This window comes from Bactrocera neohumeralis, chromosome 5 (genome assembly GCF_024586455.1).
Source record: "Bactrocera neohumeralis isolate Rockhampton chromosome 5, APGP_CSIRO_Bneo_wtdbg2-racon-allhic-juicebox.fasta_v2, whole genome shotgun sequence".
In the NCBI taxonomy this organism is placed as follows: domain Eukaryota; kingdom Metazoa; phylum Arthropoda; class Insecta; order Diptera; family Tephritidae; genus Bactrocera; species Bactrocera neohumeralis.
The window spans coordinates 36,273,443-36,293,632 of record NC_065922.1 but is presented as its reverse complement, the minus strand read 5'-3'; the positions used below and the strand labels follow the sequence as shown (position 1 = coordinate 36,293,632).

The window sequence follows — 20,190 nt, the reverse complement described above, 5'->3', positions numbered from 1 at the left end:
AAAATTTATGATACCCTGTGCTAGTTACTGAAGCGGATTATTGTCTTTAGATGTCGCTTTCTTTTTAACAGCTGGTTGTCTTTGGTCGTTCTTAATTTCCGACGCCATTTCAAATATACATTTCCTAGGTTATCGCTTGCGTCGGTGCAATTTGCAGCAGCTCGGTGAAAAGTTCAATTATTTTAGGTATTTAAGCTACAATTTATAGTATTTTCAGTACAATTTGGTAGTACTTAGGGTAATTCGGGATTTTAATCGTTGAACAGTGAAAAATGTGATCGGGCGTTATTAGTTATATATTATATGTATCTAAAGTGATTGGTGGCAGCAGGTGCAAGCAGCGGACTGCCGGAATATGTATATAAAATGTGTTTAGATGTAGGTGGGGGCACCAAAATGGGGAACAGAGTGCGATTTAACGCATTAAGTGAGGTAAGTCCTGGTAAATATACTAAAATTTAACAAAAAAATATTAAATTCCGACGTAGGCCCTGCTATTACTGTCACTGTTGATTAACATTTTCTGTTAGACTATCGTGCTTAGCATCGGCCATTAACATTTCTGCCAATGAGAATACTTCCTTACAGAACAAAGCAGAAAGGAAACGAAAAAAAATTAACAATAAGTAAAAATTAAAATTAAAAAAATAAATAAAACAAGGTCTATTTTCACACTGTCAGTAGGATTCCTTATAATATTTAATTTATTTCGGTTATTCTAACTTTATGGGTTTAGGAGTACATTAAGCTTATTAAAGGGCGGGCCACGCCCACTTTTTCAAACTGTTTTGCTCACAGGTGCCCGTTACTACAGCGATGCCCTGTACCAAATTAGAGTTTTATATCTTAATTTAGCTCTTAGTTATGGATATAATATACATATATACATATATATATAACCCTATATCTATCTCGCTTAGTTTTAGGTGACTGTGTTCAAGCAGAGAACATAAAAACATATTGTTTTTAGTGAGTGTTTTTATGTTCTCTGGTTCAAGTGTGAAACACTGATTATAGTGACCCTCCAACTTTTCGATAGCATTTTTATAGTACAATTTGGCCTTTGTTTCAAAATAGGCCTCAGTTCCGGCGGTCACCACTTCATTTAAAGAAAATTTCTTCCCAGAGAGCTTTCTTTTGAGATCTGAGAACAGGGAATAGTGGCTGGTGCCAGATATAGAGAATACGATATAATGCAGAAGCAATTCGAAGCACTATTCATGGAGGTTTGTAATCTTTTTTACTCACTAAGGACACGGTGCATTCTCTTGGTGAAACAGCACTTTCTTTTCTTTCAAATATTCAATAATGCTATATTATAGTCGCTGTTGATGGTTCTTCCTCTTTCAAGGAAGTCGATAAAAATGGTACCAAAAATACAGACGCCATAACCTTGCCAGCCTACTATTGCGTTTTTCACGCTTTGGAGCGGGACGATGTCACATATGGACGCAAATACTAGACTTTTTATGCTGGAACATCTCCAAACACTGCTCCGAATCATCAACTCTTCGTTGTTTTTGGTCAAAAATGAGCTCGCGGAGCACCCACTTTGCACAGAGCTTTGTTATACCAAAATATGCGTGAATGATATGCTGTACATGTTCAGTTTTTATCTTTAGAGTACTTGTTATCTCAAGCAACTTCACTTTGCGGTCATCCAAAACTATTTTGTGGACTTTTTTGATGTCTTCGTCTGGAGCCCTCTTCTTTTTGACGTCCACTCACCACGTCTAGACAAAGTATACCATTCCTCCTTGACGGTTAATTTTTCTATTTTTTTCGATAGTCTTATTTTATTTCGCGGGCATCGCTCAACTTATGGTCAACATCTTGAGGTCCAGCATTCATTACTGGATAATATTCAACCGAATAGAATACGTCCAGCACGCAATGTATATTACGATTTATATATATGTATATACTTTTTATTGGGCCTTAACTTAACTTAACTTAACTTAATATACCCTGTTCAGAATATAAAAATAGTAAATTTCTGTAAAAATAGTTCTCTATCAGATTGATTATTACAAAGCAGTTTTGCTATTTCAGCCCTAATGAGCTTCGATTGGAAGTCTACTAACTGCATTTATCTCCAAACTTATCAAATACTATACGTCTGAAATGGCTCCCAAAAAGGTTATATACTTTTATGAGAATCCATTTTGATATTACTTTAAAAATATTTACTCCAAAACCTTTACTCTTAATTTAATTTGTAGACCACCCTAGTCCCTTACAGCCATATTGGTGAGTTATGATTCTTTCACTTTCCACTACACAAATTAAGAAGTAAATAATATAACGGAATAAAATTTTGCAGTAATATTCTCTTAAAGTAGGGCACCTTATCACCAAAAGTTGTCGAAACCAATCCAAAACCGCTCAAGCCCTTAGGCACCGAATATGCGGCACCCAGTATCTACAAGGTGTGTTCCAAAGTAAACAGGACTTTTTGAATCTAGCGCCCCCTGGTGGCGCCATCCATATGTGGACTGGTGCGTTAAAATCTGCTATCTTTTGTCGATTGTCCAGTGAGAGTTTCATGACATTTCATCTATTGGAAGTGAAGCTATTGTGTTTTAAGTGTCAGTATGTTTGTGTTATCGGTGCGAAAATGAGCTTCGAACAAAGAGCCAACATTAAATTTTGTTTTAAAATTGGTAAAACTTTTACCTGAAACGTTTCAATTGGTGAAACAAAATTATGGCGATGACTGCCTATCCCGTAGCAGAGTGCACGATTGGTTTCAACGTTTTCAAAGTGGTCGTGAGGACATAAATGACGATCAACATGTGGGCCAATCAAAATCCGTGATCACCGGAAATTCCAACGAAACTGTGCGTGAGTTCATCGAAAATCAGCCGAAATCATCATTGTAATTCATGGATATGGAATTTAACATCTCCGAAACATCGATTTATCGCATTTTTACCGAACATTTGAGCTTACGAAAGGTGTATGCACGGTTTGTTCCGCACAAATTGACTGACGACTAAAAATTGCTCATTATCCAACGTTCGATTCAAGGCTTGGGACCGATTATTTGACCAAAAATCACATTTTAACCACTAACCACTCCCCGTATTCACCTGAAATGGCACCGTGCGCCTTCTTCTTTTTCGGAAGAATGCATTTTCCTATTAAAGGAAAGCGTTATGCAGACGTAGAGGCCATTCAAAAGGCTTGTACCGGCATACTGGCAGCCATACCGGCCAACGAGCTAAAACACTCGTTCGACATGCTTTTGGACCATGCAAAATGCTGTATTGAAGCAGAAGGAAACTATTGAACTAACTTGATTTTGCCGAAAAAACCTTTTGTTCTGTTTTTTTTTTTTTAAAGTCCTGTTTACTTTGGAATGCACCTTGTGTAGTTGACTTTTGACCGAAAATATCGGTTAATGTGTGAGATATACAATTGAAATTCATACAGAAACCTTTCCTGACAATAGCGTCTCTGTGTATCCAAAATGGGTTGAATTGGGTTAATTACTCTCTGAGCTGCAATACACCTAATACAAAAATTTTCGTACTTCCAGGTGACTTTATGCTGGATAGATTTCCAAGTTGCAAGAGTATAAAATTTTCGGTTGCACCCGAGCTTAGCATGTTGAGAGTAATTTATGATATAAGCCATATTGCAAATCTGGTCAAACCTATGAAAAACAAAATTTGGTACCATTGAAATATCACATTTTTATAGCATTTATACCACTGTAATAAGTTATCCTCTTACTCTCTTGTATAAATTCAACTCGATAACATTGTTATGGCTTTACATGGAGATTTCGTGACAATAGTGTAGCGCAAAAAGCCATGGTACTGTTCCAATAGAACTTTCGGTCATTGGAACCATTTACAGATGAGTGATAAGCCTCAGAAAGCGATCGCAGTATCATGATCGGCTGTGCACAAAAGTATATTTTTAATAATGAGTCAAAAAGGCAATACAGACAAATGTTGGCCGGTTCAGCAATTTCATATACATAACAGAGCATATAAAATAGTAAATATATAAAATATTTGTATGAAAGACAAAGTGCACTGTAAGTTACTTACTTATTAGCGTCAACAAATACACATTTCGAATTTCTTATCTCCGCGTCTACGTGTCTTTGCGATCGTGAACCAATGCGATAGTCGCTGCTTTTATCAACTGGCGACATTTATTTGTAATTTTGTAAGAGAAAGTAAAACTAAAAGAACGTTACATATGCACACACGCTAGGGTGGTTCAAAAAAAAATCGTATTTTTTTACAAATATACTATGAAAATTTCGACCGAGATGATAAAAAAATTGTGTTAAAATGTTTGTTTCTAATATTAGTACTGATTTTTGATTTCCCGATTAAAAAATAAAGACTATCATACATCATCATTGGAAGTATTAAAAATATTTTATTATGTTATTAAATTGATGACACGATATCTAGGAAAAAAATTAAACGTTTTTAGGCCACCCTAATACACACGCATATTTGTAGTATCCCGCTTTTTGCGGGCTTTATCTAATAAACTTGTGCGTTCCGATTAGAAAACACCGCGAAACGGAATGCTAAATGTAAAACATCGCCTATGAACGCTAAATAGCAAAATCATACATATACATATGTATATGATATGTACATATGTATGAAATATTTCAATTTTAAACAGTTTTTGCTTTGTTTCTCAAACAGCGCGCGCAACACAACGACAGCACCGCTGACAGTGACTTATGTGATTGAAGAACGACGCCGCTGCAACAGCGTACGCCGACAGCGCTGACAACGGCCGCTGCCTGAGCACAACTGAACTGAACTGCATTTAAAATGGTGCAACCGTCGAATTCTGTGAGGTGAGTGAGTGTGTGTATTTTGTTTTATGTAGTAAAGTCCAGGGCGTATGAGTATTATTAATGCCAGTGACCGGTGTTTCAGTGGTATGAACAACATATGCAAAGAATTTTGTTTATATAAAAACTAAGAACTTGAGAATCCAAGCAGTTGCAAAATGTGGTTAATGGCGTGCATAATAAATAATTATTTAAAAATACGCAAATATGAATGCGTGGGTAAAATTAGAACAAGCGTTTACATATAATGGGTGATCCATTTCGGGCTCCTTACTTTTTTAAAGATAAAGCACAGAAACTCTAAATTTATTGAGGAATGTTTGTTATCATTCGCAAAAACATTCTTTGGGATTTTATGTTTTAAGAGTATCTATATGAACCGATGATGCCACCGGCCCACAAACCACACTAAACCATTGTTGTTTCTGAATAAAATAGCAGCTCTTGAACATCTTCAGGTTGCTCTTCGTCACAAAAGCGGCAATTTTGCTTGTTTACATACCCATTGAGCTAGAAATGAGCCTCATCGCTGAACAAAATTTTGCTCGAAAATGTCGGATTTTCTTGGAACTTATCAAGAGGCTATAGAGCGAAGCGAGTTAACTTGGGAAGGTCGAGCGGCTTCAGTTCTTGTAAAACTAAAAACTATATTTGGTACGTTTTCAATTTAAGATTTCAACGTAAAATGTTCCAAGTCGTTCCATACGTCAGTCCAAGTTACTGCGAATGGCGCCGAATCGACTTTTCACGGTCTTCGTGTAAGCTCTCAGCTTCTTCTTCTTTACTGGCGTAGAAACTGCTTACGCGGTTTTAGCCGAGTTAACAGCAGCGCGCCAGTCGTTTCTTTCTTTTCGCAAGGTGGCGCCAATTGGATATTCCAAGCGAAGCCAAGTCCTTCTCCACCTGGTCCTTCCAACGGAGTGGAGGTCTTCCTCTTCCTCTGCTTCCCCCGGCGGGTACTGCGTCGAATATTTTCAAAGCTGGAGTGTTTTCGTCCATTCGGACGATATAAGCTAACCAGCGTAACCGCTGTCTTTTAATTCGCTGAACTATGTCAATGTCGTTGTATATCTCAAACAGTTCATCTTTCCATCGAATGCGATATTTGCCGTGGCCAACGCGCAAAGGACCATAAATCTTTCGCAGAACTTTTCTCTAGAAAACTCGCAACGTCGACTCATGAGATGTTGTCATCGTCCATGCCACTGCACCATATAGCAGGACAAGAATAATGAGTGACTTATCGAGTTTTGTTTTTGTTCGTCCAGAGAGGACTTTACTTCTCAATTGCCTACTCAGTCCGAAGGAGCACCTGTTGGCAAAAGATATCCTGCGTTGGATTTCGGGGCTGAAGTTGTTGTTGGTATTGATGCTGGTTCCAAGAAAGACGAAATTATCTACAACTTCGAAGTCTGTTCGTTTGATGACAGGAGATATTTCGGTTCCCAGAAAGATGAAAGTATTTACATCTTCGAAGTCTGTTTGTTTGACGACAAGAGATATTTCGTCTTGCCCTCGTTCATTCCCATCCTTAAACCTAATAAACCTTCTTCCCACATTGAGAATTACACACCCATTTCCCTCTTATTCTCTATGTCCCCTAAACATTAGAAAAAATAATTTCCTCCATCACCTTGAAGAATATAAAAACATTCATATGCATCAGGTTCGGACATACACTTGCTACACATGGACACCTTTTGAATAGTAGAAACAAACCCATACGCATCTTATGTGGTTCGGAAGATTTCACAATACCTCATATTCTCGATGACTGCGCAAACGTACAAAGCAAATAGTCTTGATTTTTCGTAACAACAAACCATCTGACTCAGTCGTTCGGACAGATGACAAAAAAATTCAACTTTTGTAAAATATTTGCGAATACGCAAATTAAATATTTAATATATAGGTAACTATAGATCAAACTGTAAAAATTAATTAAGCCGAAGGCCCTAGCGACCAGTGCAGTGTACATATGTATAAGTGGAATAATTGATTATATTTGTTCTCTTCTAAATGAATAAAAAAACAAAACCATTTTTCTCCATTTTACCCTTCAAATCATCGTAACAACTTTCCTCAATGACATAAAAAAAAAAAACGCTTTCACAAAATTGATTATATGTCATTTAAAAAAAAACAGTTTTTTATGGCTGTAGAAAATTTTATCAGCATTATTTTATAATCATTTTATAATATTACATATTATTATAATCTTTCTCTGCTTCCACCAGCGATCACTAAATCTAAAACCTTCAAAGCTGAGTGTTCTCTTCCATCATGACAACATGACCTTGCCAGCGAAGCCGCTGTGAACTATGTAAATGTCGCCTTATACCGCGTACGTCTTATCGATTGCAGTATTCGCCATCGCCAACGCGCAAAGGACCATACATTTTTCATAAAGCCTTTCTTCCGAAAACTTCTAAGGCCGGCTCATCAGATGATGTCATTGTCTACACCTTCGCACCATATAACAGGAGGGAGATAATCTGAGACTTGTAGAGTTTGTCTCTCTTTGTGTGAAACCTCCCTTGGTTTCGAACTGTTGGAGAGGTCCTTCCCGATCCTGACGGAAGCTTTTGGTGATACACAACGTCAGCTTATACAGCCGTATTAGCTTTTCGGGAAACAAAGTTCAGACATAGCGTTATAGAGGCAGTTCCTTTTCATTCTTTCGAAGGCGAATTTAAAATCGAAGAAGAGGTGGTGGCGTAGTTCTTCTTTTCGCGAGTCTTTTCCAATGTTTGACGCATCGTTAAAATCTGATCGATAGCAGTAGATAGTAGATTTTCCAGATCAAAAGCCACACTGATAAAGTCCAAGCAGTTTGCTGACGTTGGGCTTCAGTCTTTCACACACTACGTTCGATAAGACCTTTTAAGCGATATTAAAGAGGCCTAGTGAAGTATTCTCTCCATAACTTCAGTATGCTCTGAACATCAACCACTAGATCACCTTTCTGGGCCCTACAAGAGTATGCTTCGGTCTTGAAACCTTCCGTTAGTCGCTGCATCTTTTCGTATTACCCCTGTGGTCAGCTTCTAAAGCTCTTCATACTCACACATTTCGGCCTCTTTTTTTTTTGTCTCGGTATCTATCCCACTTTACTCGTGTTGTGGTTGATCGCAAAATTGCGACGTAGACTGTCCGCTTTCTCTCCTCTGCAACACGATAGTCATCATCGTACCAGTTGTTCTTTTGAACTTTCCGTATACCAATGGTTTCGCTTGCAGCTATATTTAAGGAGCTTGAAATGTTGTCCCACAGAAAATCAGATGGATAAAAGAAAATTTTCCCCTTTTTTGAACATTGGAGTTCTTTATTTATTTATGAGAGGATCTAGGGTTTGAAACCCCTCTGTATGGTTCATATGATCAGTCTTATTTTTTCGAGTTCTGAGTTCTACATTAGCACACGATAATTTTACATTTTTTACTTTCTCCTCCCCCACAGCGCCAATAACTCCGGCAATAACAATAACAGCAGCATTGATATTTCCAATATAATCAGCTTGGTATTAGACATAGCACTGCTGATATTTAAGTTCTGGGTTGCGATAATCCAGTCGATAGTTTGGACATTTGTGCCACAAGAGATCGATGTCAAAGGTCAGACTGTACTGATCACCGGCACCGGACATGGCATTGGCAAGGAGCTCGCCCTGCAGTACAGCGCACTTGGCGCTAAGCTCATCTGCTGGGATGTGAATGAGGAGGGCAATCAGCAGACAGTCAAGGAAATCAAGGCTTACGGTGGGGAGGCGTACGCTTATACGTGAGTTTATTATTGTTTACATTTAAATTGCCTTTATTTAGATGTAAATGTCTTCCCTCATAAAGGTGCGATGTAGCGAAACGCGATGATATCAACGTCTTGGCTGAGAAGGTCAAGCAAGAGCATGGCTTTATCAATATTGTTGTAAATAATGCTGGTATTATGCCCTGTCATCCAATTCTTGAACACACCGAGACTGAGATTAGAACTATGTTCGATATTAATGTGCTGGCGCATTTCTGGGTGAGTTTATATATAGAAATATGGCTTAAAAATTAATTCGTTACCTAAGAAACAAAAAAATTGGCCCAAAAATCGGAGCTGTATGTGATAAAGACATTTTACTTTACCTTCCGAAGTACAACTTTCTTTAAAACTATGCAGCTAGCGAGTCTATCTAAAGACCCTTTTAGAAGGCAAGATATGTAGGAGTAGAGTTCTAACAACATCCCTTAAGTTTCACGAGTCTGCTTGCGTATAATTCTTCCATAACCTTGATGTTTTCTATAGAGGTCGATTCAGTTACAAATCGATTTCAACGAAAGCATCGTTGGATGGATGATGTTGTTCTTTCAGCGCAGCAGCTTTCTACCTTTCCCTGGTGACCCTAGTGGTCTTACATGTTTATGGCCTTGACTGATTACTTTGGATCATACCAACAATGGCTCCCTTAAACGATCCACTTGTCCACTTCTGACTCATAGTTGATGATCGATCGAGAATTGATGGTCAAAAACGACAGAACTAGCATCAAAACCTAGCAAAATCTTCTTCTTGCGCCGGCTCACCGCGATTCCACCACGACCAGAATCTTAAATGGATCGATTTTGTTGCGACTCATCAGCGACTAGCGGTTAGAAATTCGGTGCGTGGGGTGATTTTTGTGCCAAGCCAAGATCATGGTCCAACGAAACATCTAGAGCAACGTGCATTTTTCGCTTCAAAATGACCGATTTTTGGCTGTCACAGTATCTGACCCATAAACACTATTCACAGTTTCAGGCGCCTGGCTTGCAATTTCGGTTTTTCGAAGAAAAAATTCTAAATATGGCGTATCTTTGCTGGGGTGTATCTCTGACGTTGCGTTTAATTGATAGCTTCCTCGATGTGGGTGTAGACTCAGATAAATGAAGGCAGGCGTTGGAAATTGTATAAGTAATTCGAAAAATTTTGTAGTTACGCCGTGAAAACACCAAAAATAAATATTATTAAGTAACACTCACGCTAAACACATACTATGTACTACTATACATATGTATATGTATGTACATAATTTTTTGCCACTTTTTTTAAGTGTTTGTTAATCGAGTACTGAGATCAAAATAAAACAACCGAGTTTTTCGTAAAATGTTACATAAATGTGTTGGTTGCTTTTTTATTCTTTATTTATGTACATGCAATGGTACATAACGGGTGATGTATGCCGTTGGCTTTCTATTGAATTTTGAATAACGTTTTGTCTTTTGAACATGCAAATACATACAGACATTATGGATTTTGAAAAAGAAGAACTCACATGTATGTATATATATATTTCAATTATTGTTTTGTGTACATGTATACATAGATTTGTTTGTATGTGTGTTTACATATATTTTGTGTTCCCTTTCGGCAACTTTTGCGTTAACTTTCCTTTCGCTATGTTTTATTTTTAATTTTGCTATTTCCTTTTTATTGCTATTTGCTTTAATTCGAGTTGGTGGCTACATTCGGTAACTGTCAAACATACACATACATATAAATATATATTTCAAAAACTCTATTAGCTAATATTTGTAGTTGTGTGTTTTATTTGTGTGTAAAAGACATTTCTGGAAATCACAATCCCTCCCCACTTTTTTAACAAAATCACTTAGAAACTTAACTATTACGCTAAAACATACATATGTATTTCATATAATATCCTTTTGCTATAATTTACTATAATGAGTACTTGCTTTTTGCATGCAATTACAAATAATTACAGTTAATGTTGTGTTTTGTGTTTTTCGAATTTTTACTTTTACATACACAAATATACTTTGGAATGTCATTTTTTTTTGTGCATATTTCATTATTATTCGAAACTAATACTGGTTATTATTTTATTAGAACAGGGTTGCATATAATTGATAAAAATATTTAAATTTAAATTTTATTTTATTTTTTAATCACAAAAAACTGAATTAAAAATAATTTTCGAAATTTTAACCTGAATTGAAATTTTATTTGTAATAAAAAGTTGATTTTATTTTTTTATATTAATTTGTTTTTTTTTTAAAGAAAAGTTTTTAATTCGGAAAAAAAATTTATTTTTAACAAAAAAATGTTTTTATTTAATTTTTTTATATTTATTTATAAATTTTTTATTTAAAATAATTCTAATTTCTAATTCGAATTAAGAATATATTTTATTTTTTATTTATTTATTTTATTTTTTGATATTATTATAAATTTTTATTTATAAATTTTTCATAAAAAAAATTTTAATTCGGATTAGAAATTTGAAAATTAATTTAAATAAAAAATTTAAAAATAAATTTTTAATCCAAAATACCTGATTAAACATAAAAAAATAATTCCAATATCGGGACAAACAAATTTTAATGCCAAACATTTATTTTTAATTTTTTAATCCCGAATGCCGGGTTAAAAACAAATTTTCCAAAATACCGGATTAAAAAAATGTTCCAAATACCGAATTGAATAATAAAATATGTTAATTACAAGTATATTATTAAATTTGAAATTTTTGTTTTCAATTTTGGAATTAAAAATAAAATTTTCAATTCAATTTCAGCAAAAAATTTTTGTTTTTGTAATTACGAAAATCTAAGAAAAATAATTTTCAAAATTTCACCCAAAAAAAAATTCAAAATTTTACCACAAGTACAGGAGTGAAAATATTTAATCCCAAATACTGGATTTGAAAACTAAAAACAAATTTTTAATCTCAAGTATCAGATAAAATAAAAAATTATGCCAAATACTGAAAAGTTAAAAAAATTTAATCCCAAACAATTTTTTTCAATCCCAAATACCGAATTGAAAAACAAAATAATTTAATTATAAGTATATTATTAAATTTTAAATTTTTATTTACAATTTTGATAAAATGTCCAATTCAATTTTAGCGACAATTTTTGTTTTTATAATCCCGAAAATTTTAATTAAAAATAAATTTAAATTTTTTACTAGATTGAAAATATTTAATGCCAAATACCGGATTTAAAAACGAGAAATAAATTAAATATACGCGGGGTTGAAAATAATGCATTAAAAAAATAATTGAATAGATTTTGATATTTTTTCTTTATTTTTCAATCTAAATACGGGATTAAAAATTTAAAAAAATTCAAATCCAGGTTTAAAAAACAATAAAAAAAATTTATCCCACATACCGGATTAAAAAAAAAGTAATCCCAACTACCGTATTGAAAATTAAAAATTTTAATCCCAAGCGCAAAATACAAAAAATAATACTTTCAAATCAAAAAAAAAATCGAAAATTTACATATTGATCCAAAACTTTTGAATTAAAAAATTTGCAAACCTGGTTGCAAGTATACGCATATATGTATATAATTAAAATTTTAATTTTTTATTTCCAAATTGCAATATTAGTGCTGAACTTTCAGTTTTTAATTCCTAATTGAAAATTTAATTCCGAATTGAAAGTTTTCTATTAAATTAAATTTATAATTAATTTTTAAAATTAAATTAAATTTATAATTAATTTTTAAAATTAAATTAAATTTATAATTAATTTGTAATTTAATTTATAATTAAATTTAATGTTAAACTTTTAATTTTTTAAAACCAAATTGAAAATTTAATATTTAATTCAAGTTTTTTTAATTAAAAATTTGCAACCCTGTATTGGATAAATGAATGAGTCAAAATAAAATTTAAAAAACAATATTTTCAACAAAGAAATTCAAAAGAATATACACAAGACAAGTTTAAAACTTGAAAAAAATCGTCACATTTACAGTTAAAAATCAAAAATAATATCTTCGCACAGAAAATTGTCATATTTCATAGAAATTAATTAATTATCACTAAAAAAACGTTAGTTTATAAACACATACATATGTATATAAGAGATTTAATAGCGGGTTTTAACATAAATGAGTGTAGATGCAGTAAAAAGGAGCCAAGCGCTTTGAATAATCACATTTTCTTAATATATTACCACCTAAAAGTTTAAAGCCATATATGGTCACTTAGTATATACATACATACATATATATTGCGTATATATAATGCCCTTAGAAGTAATGTTGTATATTTTGGTTGTAAAATTGTTTTCTTTTTTTACTACTTTGGTGCTAAATTTGTTTCTTTGCTTTGTTTTCACTTTTGCTTTTGCTTATAAACACTATTTACCATTGGCGAAGTGATGTTGTTGAAATTGCAAAGGTTGTGGCTTTTCGTATGGTTGTTGGTATGTTGTGTGCAGCTGATTGTTATTACTACTGCCACCACTGCCTGCTGCAGCCGCCGCAGCTGCTGTTGTTGTTGTCGATGTGATCAAAGTAGTAGCGGCATGACTGTAGTTGGTTGAGCCCGCTGACGCCGTTGTGTTGTGGTGTGCGGCCGATTTCGCACCCGGCAGTTTTAGCTGACGTATCTCGGGGAAAAATTCGATCATAAGAATTTCAAGCAATTCCTGTAGGTGATTGGAGTACAGAATGTTTCACGAAAACAAGAAAAATTGCATTTGGACTCACATAAAAAAGTTGCTTGTTGTATGTGGGATTTTGCATCGCTTCAAAGACTTTCAGCACACCATGTTTAGCCGTTTGTGCGCCCACTAGATTGCACAGCACCTCAGGTATATGGTCCATTAGCAAGTCCTTGGCAGCGTTGCGTGTCATTTCCTTGATGTCGTCCGAACGTACGGGATACGAAGAGGCCAGCACGCCACCGGGCCAAAAGGATTTTAATATGGCGGAGAAGTAATAGTGCAGCATCGATTCCTCAAACAAATAGGCAACCGATTCGCGAATTTGTCTGGAAGAAAGGCCGAACAAAATCAAATGCTTGTAAGGAAAACTTTTCTATTTGACAAAATATATTCAGCAACAACAAAATCTCTGGAGAAATTGTTCAGATCGGATACTATTACATATACATAGATGTCTTAGAAACTGATCGTTTGTTAAGGATTTTATAGTTTTTTTGTATTTATTTTTCCACATTTATTTTCTTACCTATTTATTGTTCGGCCATAGGTGATCTGCACAAACGATATCAAACTCTTGCGCAACCACTTGAAAACACCACCCATGTCGAAAATTTCGCCCAGCAAAGCATATAATGGTTCCGCTATGGAGTCTTTGCTATCTAAATCAGTTAAAAGCTTTGTGTCCACACTGGGATCCCCCTCCAGATAAGTCGAAATATCTTCATCATCACGATGTAAACCCCAAAAGGGATCATTCGCCTTGCTTAATTCACCGGCCTTCGCAGCGTCACTCTTGAACAAAGTGGACAATGAGAATTTCGATTTCTTCGGTGAGGGCAACGTCTGTTTGAGATGTTCCGAACTGGGGCTGAGAAAGCTGTAAATAGCTTCGCTGCCATTTAAATGATCGTCCTCCAGTATGAACTGGTGTTTCAAAAGAAAAAAATTAAATAATTAATTTTGCAACAACAACAGTGCTAGTTGTATTTACATTTAAAAATTTCTGTATTTGTCCTTTAGCCTTTTCGAGCGCGTGGCGATCATTTTTCAGAAAGAAAAATTTGAAGTTCGTTGGCAGATCGAGCGATTTAATATTTGAATTTACATGCCGAAGCTTGCGTTGTAACTCCTGAAAAGAAAATATTGAGGATTCAAGTATAAATATCGATGGCCTCTTCCTGCTACTCACATGCACTTGATTTAATGAACGCATCACGACCCAACCACTGGATATCGCACCCGGGCGGGCATACAGACCACCAGCCTTACCTGAACTGCTGCTGTTTTCGGCTGAGCGCGGCATATTGATGTCCTCATCAACATGCACTAGTATCATGAATTGCAAAGACTCTTTCTCGTCAGAAATCTAGAATATAAACGTTGTTGTACACATTGGAAATTAGTAACAAAAAAAATTAAAAAAATATATACAAAAATTTAAAAAGAATATACAAATATATAAAAAAAGTAAAAAAAAAAATATAGAAATATATAGAAATATATAAAAAAAAATATAAAAAATAATATAAAAAAATATATTTAAAAAAATGTAAAAAAAATGTATAAAAAATGTAAAACAAAATATATAAAAACATTTTTAAAAATATTAAAAATTAAAAAATATGTAAAAAGAAAATAAAAAAAATAAATATAAAAATATATACATACATACATATGTATATTAAAAATTAAAGTTAAAAAAAGTAAAACAAATAACAATATTAAAAAAATAAAAATAAAAATATTAACAAAATAAAAAAAATATATAAAAAATATATATGTATGTATGTATATAAAAAATTTAAAAAATAAAAAGAAATTTAAAAGAAAAAAATTTTAAGAGAAGGAATTAAAAAAAAACAATAAAGAATATATGAAAAATTATATAAAACAAGATATATAAATTTATTTAAAAGGTTTATAGCACTAATTTAAAAAAAAATATAAAAAATTATTAATTTTTTTATTTAAAAAAATATTTCAATATTATATTTTTTTTAATAATAAAATTTTGTTAAACAAAATATAATAAACTAGTTTAAAAAATAAATATAACATTTAATAATTTTTTTATAAAAAAATATATAAGAAATTATCAATTTTTTTTATTTCAAAAAAAATATAAAAAATTATATATTTGATTAAAAAATATATAAAAATTATAATTTTTTTTTTAATAATTAAATTTTGTGGCACAAAATTAATAAAAAATAACGAAAGCGTTTACTTATACCACGCCTACCTCCACGCTTTGCAGCGTCGCCTTCCACTTGCCCAAATGCTCAGTCCATGCATCCGTACGTTTCAGATGCGTCTCCGTTTGTCGTTTTTCATTTTTCAACCACTCCATCTCCTTCTCCAATATCTGCAACACCTTGGACTCAGGCTTCACCGAACATTTCAGCGCATCCAAAGCTTGACTCTTCTTATCTATGCGCTCCTGCAGCTGTTCGAGCTTGCGACGCGCATACGACGTATGCGCTGCCACATCCAATGTTGTATTAGCACCGTCTACACCCTCAAGTGCAGTATTTGACTCGTCCGCTGCAGCATCGCTACCGTTGATTGTACGCAGCAATAAGGTGGGATCTTTAAAATCTTCCGAGTTGAGCGCCTCACGCAGTTGCCGATATTGTTCGCTCAGCACAAATGAGGCGTAATACTTTTCTTCTAAGCTTTTTAAGATATTCTTTTGTATGTCATAAAATATATCGGGACCCGTGTCGCCGAGCAGAAATGTTTCTATAAGTTTGCGTTCATGTTTGTCTATCTGGATTTCGGGCTTTGGCACGCGTATGTAAGTGTAGAAAATTTCCGTACCCAATTGATGCCAAGCAGACTTATGCGAATGTTTCAATTCCTCTACGGCCAAATAAAAACCAACGAGTGCACTGGCCTTTAGCGGTTCCAAAAATAGGGTTAAGTAACGGCGTCCAACTGCGGTGCTTAAGACTTCAATGAGTGATAAGTCCTATAATAGTTAAATAATTTTGTTAATTCGTTTGTGAGGTGGTAATAAAACTGTTAATTATTTTACCACATCACTGGTATAGTTGCCGTTCCAACCGTACTTGGACAAATTTTTCTCACACTGCGCTTTGGCAAATGTCAGCTGCTGCACATAACGTTTCAAACGCACAGCGGCATTCATTTCCGATTTCGACAGACTGTGATCGTCGGTGTCGGGATCAAGTCCTAAAATTAAATCATTATTAGTATGTATAAAAACAAAAAATTATGAAAAAAAAAAAATTATGTATTAAAAAAATATTAAAAAAAAATTAAAAAAAAAAAAAAATATTAAAAAAAAATATTAAAAAAAAATATTTAAAAAAAAATATATTTTTTATTTTTTAATAAATAATAAAATTTGTATAAAAATAAAAAAATTAAAATAAATAAATATTTATAATCACTCAACCAGCCACACACCTTTGGCACGTTGTAAATTTTGTATTGTTGTCGCATGCATCAGATCATTTACTATACTCTTCCGTATTAACGACAACTCCTCCAAATTGCCTGCATTGTTTATGATTTTTAAGAAGTCTTCAAAGCTTGCTGCATACTCGTAACTGCGTTTACTAATGGCAGCCGCTGCAAGGCGTGTCTCGATATTTTGTACAATTTTCTGATTGATGTAATCCGGTGATGTGAGCATTTTTATCAATGGAAAGAATACTGCAAATGCAATGGAAAATGTTAATAAATTCTAAAAAAGGGTTTAACAGCAATTTGTACAAACTTTTATAAGAGAGTATCTCGCTAAGTAGCACTTTAAGCGGTGGTAGTGAGTAGCCGCGTGGCAGTAAAAGAATTATCATAATTTCACTAAGCCTGCGCAGAAACTTCAATTCCGTATCCTCATCCACCAGATACGAATTGGTGGAGAACACAAGTGGATTGCCGGTTTCAGCGCTAATAAGGATGAAAAGTTAAGCTTACTAAAATTAATTTTTAAGGTTAAGTACATAAAAGTTGAGTGAACATGAGAAAGCGTTAACTTCAGTTGCACCGAAGCTATAATAGTATATATATTCTACGTTTCCTTCTGGGCATAAAAACCTTGTTCAGGTAAACAAATCTAATAGAATTTAGTCATAATATAAATACTTTAAATTCATTCTCATTCTGACACAAAAATATAAAACTTACGTTCTTGCTTCCGCTATCCGTATTTTCTCTAAATGCACCGTGACACGATTCACCATATCCACAGCTATAATCTTAGCTGCATCAATTTTCAAGCCACGATTGTGTAACTTTTGTATCGCATTCCAAAAGTCTTCGCGCACAATATCGTTCATCAATTTCGGTTGAGTTACCACGTGACTAAAGGGGGTAAAGTATAAAATTACAAATATGTATACATATATTTACTTGAATCATAGCAGGTGACATATGGAACAAAGGTATATGATAAGCACAGCGCAATATTTAAAGAAGCTCATTTAAAGATTGAGTCATGCCATTATTGTTTAAAGAAATGTGGCACCAATGGAACACATAGTCACGTTGTTAACATGTGTCAACCATTGGCATGCGCAAATATTAGCATGGAACATACCCCAGCCAATGGGTCATAAAGTCGCGTAGGACATATTCAATAATCTGCTGCAGCTGCAAGTCCACAGTTTTTCCAAAGATAAGTGGTAAATTTGATGCATTCTTAATGGGAATGGGCAGGTCGAAAATGCTGCTCCTTGAATTTAAAAAAATACAAAATAAATATAGACATATAGAACATACTAAATGTTTTTTTGGTAAAATTTGCACTTACTTCGTTGCATTGTAAAGAATGTTTGTTGGTTCACGTTTCGGTGGCGGCGTCTCTGTGCTCGTAAATATGTAGTGCACGTATACTGTGCCTGCCACAGCTGTGAATTAAGAATATAATTAAATAAATTATGTATTTTTCCAGTTTGAAGAATGTGTGGTTGAAATAAATGCCGTTAACTAGCAATCACTTCAACTCAATTTAAATATTTTTGATTCGATTATGAAAGTGATATACGAGCAGAAGCGCAACCGCACAAAAGTACAATTTGATGCCACGTAATATGACTGATAAGCCTGAAAATTGATACACTAAACAAAAATTAAACAACTGGGGCGTTGCACAGACGCTTTGATAGTAAATCTACATACTTACATACATACTAGTAAATATTTTACACTCACCTGCTATCACTAGAAACGAGGAATATATGAAGAATATGAAGAAAAAGAAAAATGCCGGGTAGTACCAAATGATGGCTAATAGCGTCAGCACAGCTGCGGAAGTGATTACCTTCCAATTCAGTTGTAGCAAACGTAAAGCGCGCGTAGCCAAAAGGAATGCGTTGCGTTTGGTTAGTTTGCCGGTGCTTAGTATGTGCCATGTAGACAGTGGTGATGACGTTGTCAACGATGCAGTTGCAGCGGACGTCGGCAGCGGATCGATGGGAAACAACGGTCGATCAAGGGTCATTTTGAGGCGGCGTTGCGCCAACGGTAGTTGACGTGTTGTGCTATCTCACAGCGACCTAGTTGTCAGTCAGGTGATTTATTGCTATGAAAGTTTTTACTTTTTAATATTTGATAACGTTGATTGCACGCATTGTACAAAACGGCCTTGTCACTGTCGATTGTGGATTATAGCAGGTGCTGTGTCACACGTTCGTCTACCAACATATGTACGGACATATGTATGCGTGTATACAGCAGAACATACAGCAGCAATATTTCAGCAGCCGTTGTACAGAAGTTATTTTATTTAATAATTCTTTAACTTAATAAAATCTAACTAATGTTAGTTTTCGTCAATAATTTCTTTAAGCACAGTTAGATGTACTACGAGTATGTAAGCACCTTAAGTAGGCAACAAGTTGACAAATTGGCACAATCTGCTAAAATGTTGTGGGCGTCGACGCGGACAGCAGTTGTCGTTGTGTCAGCCTCCCAGTTCCTCAAAGTAACTGTGTACATTCATATATATTTACATATACATATAAGTATATATTTATCGCATTAAACTTCCTGGTAAAAAATCTTGAAACTCAGCGCTGCAGCTTTACATACTAGGCTTGATTATCCTCTACATTTTTTTATTATTGCGTTTTAAATATCCATTTACTTCCGCTTCCGATTAAAATTTAGTTCGTATTTACGTCTGAAACGCTTATTTGCTCTTTTTATGTTGGACTTAGATAACAAATCAGACTGAATCATTCACTAATCATCACAACATAAGTTTCTTTTCACTAGCTGTTCATTAATAGTACCAATTTTTATGTGCGCACTTCTCTTTTCATGGGAACTCGCCCGATGACTACTTCACTGATTTCTGTTACGGATTTAATTGCCCTACCACTTAAAATTCTGATTGACTCCAATAGAAGACGAGCTGAAAATTTTTTACAATCAAGTGATTTGCGAAGGACGTACGAAACAAAAACGATAAAATGCGAAAATGTAGCTAATAAGAAAATGTCAGAGAGCAGAATGTGTGAGCAAAACGCAGAGCCCGTGTTTTTGTTCCAATTTTGTTTGTATTTCAGATTCGTAACTTTCGCGCCAATTTGAATAAACGATTTATTTACTTAAGATGGCGCTGTCGTCCTTGTGATATTGCTTTCGTAATTTTCGTAAACAAGACGGAAAATGTGCAGAAAGAAGATTAAAATAAAAGTGTAAAAGATAGATCAAATAAACCCTGCGCGAAATAATTTGTTCATGAGAGAAAAAATGAAAATATTAAGATAAACTCCTACTACTACTATAAGTAAAAAATTTCTTCGGCTAGTGTGAAAAAGTAATCTATTATTCCTTGTATGTTTTATCCTGTTTATGCAATTACATTTGTGTCATTTTGTCTCCTTCTATGCTACCTTTTACAGGTGTTGTTTTGGTTGGCAGTATGACA

At 34.1% G+C, this 20,190-nt stretch overlaps 2 protein-coding genes and 1 long non-coding RNA gene across 3 annotated transcripts; 1 reads left to right on the top strand and 2 right to left on the bottom strand.

Moving 5' to 3' along the window:
* Positions 1 to 627: 627 nt before the first annotated feature.
* On the bottom strand, positions 628 to 4,179 carry LOC126759925 (uncharacterized). The gene is made up of 3 exons (XR_007667123.1): positions 4,062 to 4,179; positions 3,739 to 3,907; positions 628 to 3,658 (listed from the first exon to the last, which is right to left on the bottom strand). It is a non-coding gene; the product is annotated as an uncharacterized LOC126759925 (long non-coding RNA).
* A 405-nt stretch (positions 4,180 to 4,584) lies between these two features.
* On the top strand, positions 4,585 to 8,911 carry LOC126759921 (estradiol 17-beta-dehydrogenase 11-like). Its single transcript, XM_050475113.1, has 3 exons — positions 4,585 to 4,840; positions 8,297 to 8,617; positions 8,683 to 8,911. Exons 1-3 carry the CDS (start codon positions 4,815 to 4,817, stop codon positions 8,894 to 8,896), a joined length of 561 nt encoding a protein of 186 aa, XP_050331070.1. The 5' UTR covers positions 4,585 to 4,814; the 3' UTR covers positions 8,897 to 8,911.
* A 3,777-nt stretch (positions 8,912 to 12,688) lies between these two features.
* Positions 12,689 to 19,702, bottom strand: LOC126759917 (sorting nexin-25). Its single transcript, XM_050475107.1, has 13 exons — positions 18,468 to 19,702; positions 18,067 to 18,163; positions 17,854 to 17,988; positions 17,442 to 17,618; positions 17,032 to 17,204; positions 16,719 to 16,967; positions 16,324 to 16,481; positions 15,529 to 16,257; positions 14,476 to 14,652; positions 14,278 to 14,415; positions 13,813 to 14,210; positions 13,330 to 13,612; positions 12,689 to 13,268 (listed from the first exon to the last, which is right to left on the bottom strand). The coding sequence occupies exons 1-13, from the start codon at positions 18,754 to 18,756 to the stop codon at positions 12,978 to 12,980; spliced, it is 3,294 nt and encodes a 1,097-aa protein (XP_050331064.1). The 5' UTR covers positions 18,757 to 19,702; the 3' UTR covers positions 12,689 to 12,977.
* Positions 19,703 to 20,190: the final 488 nt, after the last annotated feature.